General features: G+C 43.1%; 1 protein-coding gene across 1 annotated transcript; it reads right to left on the reverse strand.

Annotated features, from left to right (window-relative positions):
- Positions 1 to 9,158: 9,158 nt before the first annotated feature.
- Positions 9,159 to 11,727, reverse strand: LSM11 (LSM11, U7 small nuclear RNA associated; the record flags this gene model as incomplete). Its single annotated transcript, XM_009868871.1, has 3 exons — positions 9,159 to 9,560; positions 11,088 to 11,171; positions 11,588 to 11,727. Coding segments are annotated over 3 exons (626 nt in total), but the record flags the coding sequence as incomplete, so codon positions are not given.
- Positions 11,728 to 12,072: the final 345 nt, after the last annotated feature.

Below are 12,072 nucleotides of genomic sequence, written 5' to 3' on the forward strand. Positions count from 1 at the left end.
CGGATTATCAAAACAGAGCTGTAAAAGCCTCTGGGCAATTGGCACAGATAATTTTTTACATGCACAGGATCTAACCGTTCACTTTGCCGAATTACCCTTTCGAAGGGATCTGCATTAATCGTAGTATCCCAGAGCACTTTCTTTACAGCCAGATCTGTGCCCTTTCTGTGCGGTACAGGGCAGGGCCCTTCTAGGAGACATACCCAGGCCCAGCCTTACTCCAGTACCCACCAGTACCCACCAGCATGAGGCTGCAGAGCTGCACGGAGCGGGAGACATCACTGGGCAACAGTGAAACCGAGGTGTGCAAATTCAACGCGATCCCAAACTCAAACACGTCAGCTGGTCAGAGACCACTAGAGATGACCAGCACACAGAAGACTCCAATTTAGGAAGGTATCTGAGCACACGCATCTGCATGAATATCAAAGAAAAAAAAAATCACTCCTTTGCACTTGTAAATTAAATACAACCTAAAAGAGCAAGAGTCTACTGCCATATTGACTGTAAATCACCTTGTAAGACATCAGGGAAACATCAGACACATGGAAGCCAGGGCAGACTCCCAGCACAAAACACCACTTTAAAATGCAAATCCAAGTCAACGGGTTGCAGACCTCTTCTGTGAATTCCCTGTCTGAACCTTCTCATTATATGCATTCTCACATTGCCACTCCCGGCTTTAAACCGCAGATTTTGTTCTCTTTAAAGAGTTCCCAAGTGGCAATGGGAATTACTCCTCGTAGCAAACATCTGAATTCCAGAGCACAGGTATGTTTCCACCTCCAGCAAGCTGCATCCATATAGTTAGCATCTCTGATCCAAGTGCATCAGAATCATTTACCATGGGAATAAAAAGGTTCCTGGAAGTCAGGATCCCCACTGGCTATGCACATGCTGGACACGATGCTTGCTTGGATGCTGCTTCTGGACCTCCCTGGTTCCTGCAAAATCGTCCGACAGCACGGTGGAAGGTAACAGACCTTTGAGTGATCAAGGTAACAGTTCTTAAATTCTTTAACATGAAGTTCACTTCCCCTCTGCACCTCTAAAATACAGGTGTAAGGATATTGGTATTTTGTAGATTAATACACTTTTGAACACACAGATGTCTGGTTTGCCTCCAAATCTTGTGGCTAGATATCAGTGCTAGCATTCAAACCTGGTGGTCTCCACATCCAGCCATCTCTCCTAACCACTACAGTAGCAGCTTCATCACTCACACAAGCACGCTGGCAGAGCACCAAAAAATAAACATACGTTGAAGCAAACTGTTACACAGTTATATTTATTGCATTGCAGTCTTAGCAATTTTAGATATAAACATTTACATCTGAAAAGCAGAATATTGCAAATTCAGTATTATTCAGTATGTTCATAGCAGCATCAGCTTCCTAAGAAACAAAATATTTAGGAAGACAGAGAAGGAGTTGCACTCTCATTTATCACCATCTGACCAAAACATTGCAGCTGTGAAACAGAGATTGAAGTCACCCAATCTGACCTTGAGGATGTAAGTAATTCAAGACTGAAGTGTGTCATTGTACCCGATACCCCGCACATTTCTGGTGTGCTGAGACATAAGGCTAACAGTCAAGCGCCGGAAGAGAGCAGATGATCTGTGTATCTGCGTTACCTGACGTATTAGAGTTTTAATAACAATACTTAGCACTTGGGTAGCACTCACCGCTTCCCCAAATCCGCGGGAGACAGGCAAGGACTGTTCTCAGACGTATGACAGCTGTGGAGCACAAGGGAGAGGGAGGGAAGTGACTTGCCAAGGCCATTCAGTGAGCAAGTGGCAGTAGAGAGATCAGAATTTGTCAGCACCTGACTGCCAGCCCCACATCAGTCTGGGAGGTCGCGCTGCTCCTCTGTGGTTTGTTAAGGAGGTTTTGCAGACGACTAATTGGCTCACGAGCCCCAGCCCATGCCACTAGAGCGGATGCACACACCATCTGAAAAGGGGTCAACACAACTGCTCCCCTTGTAATGCCTGTTTTAGTTTTAAAGAAACCAGACACTTCTCTCATTTTCTCATGTCAGAATGATCTGTCACACTGAAGATACAATGACACAGCTGCACTTTGCTCTGAGGCAGTGGAAATCAGAAGCAATCGCTATAGGAGCAGCTTTCATTTCTTTCCTGAGGGAGAGCACTGATCTTTTGAGAGGAAAAAAGGATGGATATGTTTTTACACAAACTGATCAAACTACTTTTCATTCTAAATGAATACAAGACTGACTGAAAGTCTCAGGTGTACTAATTTTCTTCAGCTAAGTCATCCAAGTGTACACTCTGAAGCTAACAGCTAATAGAACAGTTATCCAGGAACATCAGAAGGCATTTTCCTTCCCTGACAGGCCTTCACTTCTAGCAGCTAAGAGCAAGAGCACTTACAACAACATCTAAAAGGACTCGTAAACACCGTGAGACAAGCCATCTCTGATACTCCTCCACCACAGCAGTCCTTTCTCCCGCACCCCCAGGAAGCTAATAAGGATAACCAAGCTGCCTACCATTCCTGCCCCAAAAGGGAAAATGTGCTTATTTGTTTTTTTCTCCCGCTGGATTTCCTCCGCAAAATTTTAGAGGCAGGATCAAACCTGTCAGTTATTAGGGATGGAGTCTGGCAGGGACTCCTGGGGCACAGCTCACACACTGCGAAACACTCACAACACAACAGAGGTTCGCTCACAATGCAACGGAGGCTGCACTCGAGAACCGTCTCTGAATACTCCCCCTTCCCCTACAGAGCACAACTGCCCAAGACTGCCCGAATTACGCCAAAGTGTGTAGGCTAGGAAGCAACCTCCTATTTCAAGGAGCTATCACCACAACATTCCTCTCTCCTCCTTTTTGTCTGCCTGCTTTCCCACTTCCGGCACACCTTGAAAGCCTATAGTTGGGAAAATGTACAGGGAGGTACATGTTATACTTACAGTAGATTACGCACATATTTTTCCATCAATAAAAGTCTTTGTGAAGCGCGCTGGTGGAGGAGGACAGCCCGACTGCCTGGCCTCTCTCTTCCCAAGAGGCCTCATTTTTTTTTTCTGCCCAAGCTGCTAATGGGTAAAAAAAAGATGGCAGCAAAGGATGTTCTTAAATAGTAAGGGGTTTCTCCACAACATGTGTACCAGGTAACAACTGATGCTTTTTCCCTTTTTCATTGATAAGACATGACAGAAAAGGCTGTAAAGTAAGTAAAGTAAATTTTAACTACTTTACTTACACCCAGCTGTTGCCCTGTTGCCAATTTCATCTTAGGTTCTAAGTCAGAATAGAAGAAAAGATGTGTAACCTCCTGAAAATGGGTGTTTCCTTCTACTGACAGTGGCTCTCTGAAGTACCTTTTAGATAGGAAACAAATATTACTGGCTACAGGAACAGCATGAACAGCAATTTTTTAAAAAAGACCCCTAACTGTAATAATGTTTATCTGAAGGTGAGACACACAGGAACTCCTGGAAAAAATTCTGACCAAGTTAGTTTCTAAATGGAAATGTGAGTTCTTTTGGTCCAAGTATACTCTAACCAGGGTATTAATATTTTTGGTAAATTAAACAATGAAGCTCAGTTTGGACCTATCCTTTTTCTACCTCATTAGCTAGAAGGATATTACTCAGATTTTAGCTCTCTCTCCCTGAGTTCCTGTTGCAGCTGGCCACCCCATCTTCCTCTGTCCACCTAGTCAGATCTCCCCACTGTGTACACCACAGCAGCTTGAAAAAGGTAATACAGGACAGCACACCACGAAGCCTTGTATTCGTCATCTTCTTATGGGTGAGGATAATAATGCCAAGAAGACTTTGCATGGAGCTAATGCTGTAGACGTTAGGACTGTCAACTCATTGCTTCTCTACAAACTCTCACGGTAAAGTTAGACTGTTAATACTCAAGTCTGCAAACTGAGCCGTGCCTCTTTCAGCTGTTTTTTTTGCTGTCTTAGGATTGCTCTAGTACAAACTTCATTTTTTAAATCAACGTCAAGAAGCGAAAGCATGAACCGAAATTGCTTCGGGCTGCAGAAGATGCATACTTGAGCATTTATGTTTTACACTTCGCAGTGCAGGCAGGAGAGAAAACATCTTCACACCCATTCGCAGTACTTTGCAGTTATGCTTCGAGGCAGACACTAACACATAACTCAACAGCTTCTCAGGAAAGAGCTTGCCCGGCTGAAGGAATCACCACAGCATTGCTGCTGCTGCTGCAGCACCTCTGACAGGGTGCAGCCTGTGCCTTCCAATTTCATCTGGTTGCAGAGCCTGCAGTTTAAGATGGTGGTTATCATTCTCATCTGTTTAATCAAAGACAAGAAGTTTACCTGGAAATACACATCTTCAGAAGCTCCTCAAAGTATTTTCACAATTTGCTGTCCCTGCTGCCTTTCCATTTTCTTTCAAGACTCTGGATGAAATCATTGTTTCCACCTGTCTCATTTAGGTCAATGCCAGTAAGCAAGAGAAAGGGTAAGTGTGAGCAGCATGTTGGACAGAATGTCAAATTCAACAAGAATTAGACATCTTTTTTCTCTCCTTCTTTTTTCCTGGACACTTCTTCACCCACTGTGATTCCTAAGTGCAAGTGGGTGACTGCAACAGCAAATTATATAAACCCCAGAGCACTGTGGGAAGGAAAATAAGTAAAAAAAAATTAAAAAAAAACAAAACAGTTCACTCTAACCAATCCAAGATAAGTAGTTCTTCCGACCAAGCAATTCCAAAAATATGCAAAGAATAGCATGAAATCAAGAACAGCCAAAGGCTATCTGGATGAGGTGGCACATCTTGGCGGGGGGGAAAACCAGTGGGCAGTCAAGCCTCCTCCTGCTGTGAGACCTTGCCCTGCTTCCCAGTGATGCAGAAGGGAAAGCTGCACCAGAAACAACAAATCCAGAAACCGAAGGAGAAGCAGCAGATGGAAAACAGCACTCACCGACTACTTCAGTAATCACCTGGTGAGGACACGCTGAGGACCTGCCCCTACATCAGAAAAACTACTTCCAGGCAACTAACAAGCTGGGCAAGTCAGCTGAGAGAAGGAACTAAATCCACACTTTTTACAAGCTCCTTTTCTGCCTTTGGCCTTATCTATTCTGCTACTGCAGCCCTGCCTAAGAAGTGCTTGGTAAAAATGAAGCAGCTGCGCAAGAGTTTCCCCAGAAATAATCCCTGCCACAATACCTGTAACCGTCGGGTAACGCTGCAGCTCTTGGCCTGATTCTCTGTGTCCGTCTCCCTGCTCCTCCACAGCACAGCAAGGTTTTATGCTGCAGTTCCATGAAAGCCCCATTCAGGCTACCTGCAAAGGTCCCTAGAGTTGTATCACCATCCAAACAAAATAACTGCTCTTCAAGTAACCATGAGCTCTGGCTCCCTACTGAACTGGGCTGGCAATAAAAAGACACATGATGACACCGTGAGATGTAGCTCTGACATCACACTCCAAGACCACTGCATTACGTCGTTCCTGCAGCTGGCACCGTGACATTTTCCCAGCACTGTATTTGTCTGCAGTTTTAGAAATTATTCTAAAAAAATTATCTTAAATTATGACAACGCTCCTTCAAAAAGCAGTTTAGACAAGTGCTCCTTGCCGTAGTTTGGTACCTCACCGTAAACACGCTTTAGGAATCAGTGCTGAGCACCAGGCTGGACAATGCCCTGGCAATACCAGACAGGTTGCAGGCGGTGTAGAGATCCTTTCCAGAGAGTTCTTACATCTGGCCCAAAGCTCATTCTGTCTCACACAGATCTCCACTTCTTTAGATTGCCTCCTGCTCCTACTCTTCATTCTTCAGCATAATGACTTCAAGTGACCATGCTCACACCGTCTCTGTGACACTGCAGCAAGAAAGGAATGTCTAGGAGCAGACAGCTTTCTGAACAAAGAACCTAGATTTTATGCCCAGTTTGGAAAAGAAAAAAATGTAAAGAAATAATGAGAAACAATTAAAGAAAAAAAAAGCTCTCTTGTTCCAAGGGTTGTTTTCCTTCTGTTTAAAAACAGATTTACATGAATACTTAAGTGAGGTAGAAGACTTCATTTCAGAATATCACATTCAATTTTATTGGAAGAGCAACTTTATCTGAAGTAGTAAACATGCAAGTGACAACACACACAGGATCACTTGCTTAGTCACAATCATGGTGCTTGAAAGAGACAAAATCACAACTAATATGCTTGAAAGAGACAAAATTCAGAATATAGCATTTTAATAACGGGTTTTAAAAAGATACAATGTCAGAAAAAACAGAGAAGAGGAAGACTTTTTGGAAGATCTGAAATTGTAGAAGAGGCTGTATTTGGGAAGCAGCTTGGAAATAATGAGAGGTGGATAGGAAAGTAGGAAACAAAAAACCCACCAAAAAAGCCATTAAAGTTACACCGGAAAAGAATTTTAACCAACTCCACAGATGAGACAACAACGAGAATAGAGGAGGAACAGTTTAATAATGAGGTAGAATAAAAAAAAAAGTAGACGAACTGTGTAACTGTGTAGTTCTTAACCAGGTTTGTTGACCGAGGTGACGATTTTGGAAGAATAAGTCAGTGATGATATAAAAATCAAGGCACAAACGCAAGTCTAAGCACCAACATTTCTCATAAAATGTAAAAAAGGAAACCTGTAGATGTGAAACAACAAACACCTGCAAGATTTCAGAGAAAAACTTCTGGTAAAACGTGACACTGAGATTTCTAGCAGCAACTGAGAACTTGCTGAAGTGCCAGCTGACACAGACAGAGGGCAGTTTGGCCACAAGAACATTCATGGTAGTCATAGCTTATCAATACACAAGGCAGTATAAGCTAGGTAGATAAAGAGAATGAAGAATGAGGTAAAGAAAGGCAAGAATTCATTTAGATGTCATAGTACATAGGCCTGAGTAGAGATTTGACACCCTTTGGTCAAGTACGAAGGAAAGAGAAAAGGTCAAAACCAGTAGCCTTTGGCATGGATGGAAAAGGCAGAGGTAAGTCATCGCAAGCAACTGAAATAGAAACCAAAGACAGAAAGCAGAGGGAAAAAGTCAACTCACAACCAGAAACATAATGAAGAAAAATGATTGCTTGCAATAAAAGCTGCAGAGAAATCAGGAGCAGAAATAAGCCCCTTGTTTACAGCTTCACACATTTCTAATAATTTGTGAGGGTTCTGGTTAACTGGCAACCATGGAGAAAGCGAAAGGTTCAGAAAACCAGGACAACTAGGGGTGAATACATGAAAAATCTTCCTAAACCGGAGTTTAGAACATCCTGAGGAGGCAAAGTACTGACAGAAGTGAAAAAAAGAAAAAAAAAAAAGAGAGAGAAGGACTGTAGATCCCATGAACACAAGCAAGAATAGCACAAAAAGAGAGGGAACAAGAACCTCCAAGAGAAGAATCTTTTCAGCGCCTAGTTCATAGCAGGAACAGACTGCATTGATAAAGCTATGTAAAATAAGAAACTGTAGATATTCTTTTGTGGGTTTTTTCTTTCTTTTTTTTCCCCCGCTACTCTTCATGAAACTGTTTCACCCCAGCAGTGCTTTTTACTTCGAGGCACTCCTGTCCCACACTGAACTCGGGTTTGCAGCATCGTGGATGAGCTGATCAGCCATCCAAGCCCCATGTCATCTGAGATGTTGACACAGAAGTTTCTGGCTCCCCCAGAGGCGTACAGCTGCTTTGTGTGTCCCTGAACTCCCACTAAGTGATTTCTGTTAAGTCAGCCAAACACCAGACATACCCCTAACGACAAGCAAGCAGTATCCTGCATTTGCAGCAACAGAAATAAATGTCACAAAGAGCACAGTCACTCCCTCTGAGAACTCACAACCTCTATATGCAAGACAAGACCTGCTATAAAGCAATTTCCCAACTTCACCTTAAGCACACGGAGCTGCTGCAAAGCATGAGGTGATGGAGATGCCTACAGGAATAGCAGTGGGAAATCTAGTGTCCTTTGACAACTAAGGGAAGAGACTAGATAATATAACAGCTTCATTTACGCTCACACTTCTGTGTGTAGCTTCCTTGGAAAGCTGTTTATACTTGTAACTGATCTACAGTAGCTTAACAACCTTGCTAAAATAAAACCACTGATGAGCAGAGTTTGACTTTTGCACTTCAAAACATTTTTAGGCACCCCCCCAAAGCTCAGTTCAACTGGAATTAGATGATGCATCGTTCACGTGGACAGGAAAGCCCTGTGAAGATTTCTGCTCCAGGAGAACTGCTGGAGGCACAGCACCTCTAGTTGCAATAGAAGGAACTTGAAAGGCGCTTAGATACAGTACAGTTGTGCTCAGCACAAACACATCTGAGAAGAAAAACTACACCTCTGCAAACTTCACTATTACACTAAGCAGCGAACAGGTGAAAAACGTTTAAGTACAATTTTCCATCTGCATCCACAATATTCACAGAAAAGCTCCAAGTGCGGAGGTCAGGCGGGTCAGCGACATCAGCTGGTGACACAGGGCTAAAGCACAGTGTTGTAAAGAGAAGCTTAAGCTTTGATACCAAAACCGAATGAGAGTCCTGCCATCATTCACAGAAAAAGGAGCAGTTTTCACTGAAGAGGTTTTCTATCACACAGGGCATTACAGAACTAACTATGAAGAGGCTGTTGTATGTCACTCCACCTTTTTAGAGAGTATTTCAAAATGACCGTCAGAATTACGTCTGCAAAAGAAGACATCCACGTAACAACAGCAGATAAACTGTTTGTTTCATTAGCAAACTTCTCTCCAGATCACTTAGAATACGCAAAATAGCATTTACGATTCACTTCAGGTAGAGATCTAATGTTAAGCTCCTTAGACGTGTGCCACAATTAGCTCCTATAAGTGAGTACACCAAAATTCTCTTCCAGCTCTCCCTATTTAGCTTCTTTTTAAGGAGTGGTGGGATCTGTGCTTACATCCCTCATCTAACAAAAACAACTGTGTTGCTGACCTCGTCCCGAGACCCCCAAAACGGATCTAAGGAGGCTGCTTTGGCTGCAGGCTCAGGATGCTCCAGTTACAATCACTTCCCCTGCCTTGCTGTGGCAACAGGAAACCAGTCACAGCACCATCACACTTAATGAGAACGCTAAATGGCAACGAGAGCTGCAGCAGCAATTCATGCTGTCAGATAAATACAGTGACGAAGGCTCGGCCAAGTCAATGCGCTAAATGGACAAGTAAGACATTCTCTCCACGAATAAAGATCTGGTTTATGTGCCGTGTGAACACCTGCTGATAATCCACCTTGGGCCGCCTTCTTCTCCGCGACTGGCTTCTTGCACGGGTACCACCAGCGCTGGCACCCTCTGCACGAGCAGTCCCGCTGCCCACATCAGCTTCACCTCTGGCAGCCACGGGCAGACCCTCAGCCGGCTTCTTCTCTCCAGCTCTGCCCAAGCGTTTCTGCCTCTCGCGCTCATCCTCTGCTCTCCCTTGTCCTGATCCCATTTTTGATCCCAGCGTCTGAGAGTCATTTGTCAGGGCCAGCCCCTCGGTGACAGTCTTTGAGCTGGCTCCCTTCTTCACCGAGGACTCCTGCAGTTTGAGTCTGTCAAACAGCTGTAAAAGAACGTTTGTGTATGTGACCACATTCATAAAACTGAGCAGCGTTTCTACATGGCATTTGCTTACATGATCCCAAATCAGGGCTCGTGATACACAATTAGTGAAGAACCTTTACCAGCAATAAAGACTCTGTTTTCTCACCAAAGTCAAGCAGCAGCATAGGGTGACTGGGTCTCTCACACGCACATGAGTGTCTTTATGTGAGAACCAAGGCATTTAATTTGGGGAGCAACGCTACTGTGCACTAGCATTTAATTTTGGTCAGGAATAGAGAGCTACCAAGTTGATTCATGAGTTCACTTTCCCCAACACTCTTGTAATGTTGTCAGATAATATTAGAGAGATTTCTATCCTTGTGTCCTCAAGCAGGACATGAACCCCTAAGATATCACCAACAAGTGTAGACTGAAAAAATGATGGACCTTTTGTGTTCCCCTAAACAAACTAAAAGATGCCATGCGGATATACTGAAAGGTGAGCAGACCACAAACAATAGGGAAAAAAAAGCAAAAAGCTAGAGCAGCAGATCCAAAGCACTGTATGAATTCATTAATCTAAGAACACTTGGTACTGAAACTGGAAAAGAAATTGCTTTTACTCTGGCTGCAGGCAGGCTTTTATGAAATACTGACAAATGAAAAGGATTCTCAGTCAGCCTCTGTCTTCTCAGCAACAGGATGGAAAGCCAATCCCTGTGAGAGCGGGCTAAAGGAACAATGACAACTTGATTATTTTTAACTAATCTTTAAAAAAGGAAGGGTGGGATCTATCGGAAAACAGATGTAAATGGCAGGAATTTGAAAGCAAATTCCTCACAATGAAACTGTTCAAAAGTTTTTGTGATGCTTCTCTGATGTTCATACGGCCCAGAGCTATGTCATTCACCAGGCATGGCCCTGTCACATTTTTTTTCTTTCATTGTTCGGAAGTTCATCTATCATCTCTTCAGTTCTCAACTTCATAAACATTTTTTTTTTGTTTTGCAGCTGGATCCTACAGAGTGTCTTGCTTTGGAGCAACATGCAGAATCTTGGGCTTCACAGTACCTAAACTAGAAGTTCAAGTGACCAAGCAGACATGCGACTGTTTTACCGCCTGGAGCGACAAAGGCTGCCACTCCACGAACAGCAGTATCAGGGTTATGCACTGCCAAAGCACCTGGCAGGACAAACGTGGGCCAGATCAGTCATAGGTGCAAAAAAATGCACAGAACAAATCAATCAAAAACCAGAGTGAGCTTATAGAAGGTCAGCATATTGCACTAAGCAGTGGCAGCAATTGTGATCTGATACTAGGAACTCTAAAGTGGAACTTCTGTAACACTGAATCATGACCAAAGTGCTTTCAAAAAGGTCATAAAACTTTTTTCTGCCCCAGTTCAAGTCATTTTAGAGTCATCTGTAATAAAAGGAGGTAAAATATTTCAAACATAAACACAGTTTTCCAATCCATGCTCCCCTTTCACTACTTTGAAAAAGAAAATACTAGGAAAAAAACCCAAAACTGGAGATGGTTACCTACTCGGGTTAGTGAGAGCTGAGGTTCTGCATAGAAAGCTTTGCCCATTACTGGTTTCCTGTACGTCTCATCCACATCTGTCAGGGCCTAGAGGATAAAAGAAATTGAAAGGTCAGAAGTAAAAGAAAACATTATGAGGCTTTGGACCAGCTTTGTGTTATGGAATTATGAAATTATGTCCCATCTGACAGAAAATCCATCCCAGGAACAAGCCGTGCTTTGGAGCTCACCTCTTAATCATCTAAATTGCACCAAGATATAAAAGCATCAGCAAAGCCCAGCACCCATTCTGCACTACTTGCAAAACCCTGGTGAGCCTCACCTGCAGACGTACCAATCCAACACCAAGCACCACTCACGTCTGACACTCAGCGCCAAAGCAAATTAGCTTTATGAACCACAATACCACATTAACCTTGTCAAAATGCAGTTCACTTGAACCTGGTGCAAATTTCAAGTTTTCAGTACAGCAGTTGTAAATCAAGGGCCAGAATAATAATTACCATATTCCAGAACTTGTCAAATGCTACCAAAAACCCCGTGCAGACTCCACGAAGCCCTTTGAAAGTGCGAATATGGACATTGATTTTTACACCATCTCGCACACAGCGATGAAGTTCCCCCAGTGGGCTGCCTTCATGGACTAAAAGAGAAAGAGAATATCACCAGTCTTTAATAAAATACACATACATACATATATATATATAAAAATATGTAGAAATCTACTTCATGTAGGAGCATGGCAGATCCTGGTACAAGTCTTGTCTTTACAGCAAAAGACATGAGAAGCCCCAGAGTACTGTAACACACTGCAGTTCCAATTACTAGACCAAAACTCTTCTTACAGTGGACACAACAAAGACTTCAGAAAATATTTATTTGCTTTACCCAACTTGCAGCCAAACCAGCCCTAGCTGAAAATCTTTTTGCTACATTTCAAAAACAAACTAAGTAATGCTAATCTTAAACAAAAGTGGTTCAGAGGGAA

The sequence above is a fragment of the Apaloderma vittatum genome, unplaced genomic scaffold (assembly GCF_000703405.1).
Source record: "Apaloderma vittatum isolate BGI_N311 unplaced genomic scaffold, ASM70340v1 scaffold24104, whole genome shotgun sequence".
NCBI classification, from domain to species: domain Eukaryota; kingdom Metazoa; phylum Chordata; class Aves; order Trogoniformes; family Trogonidae; genus Apaloderma; species Apaloderma vittatum.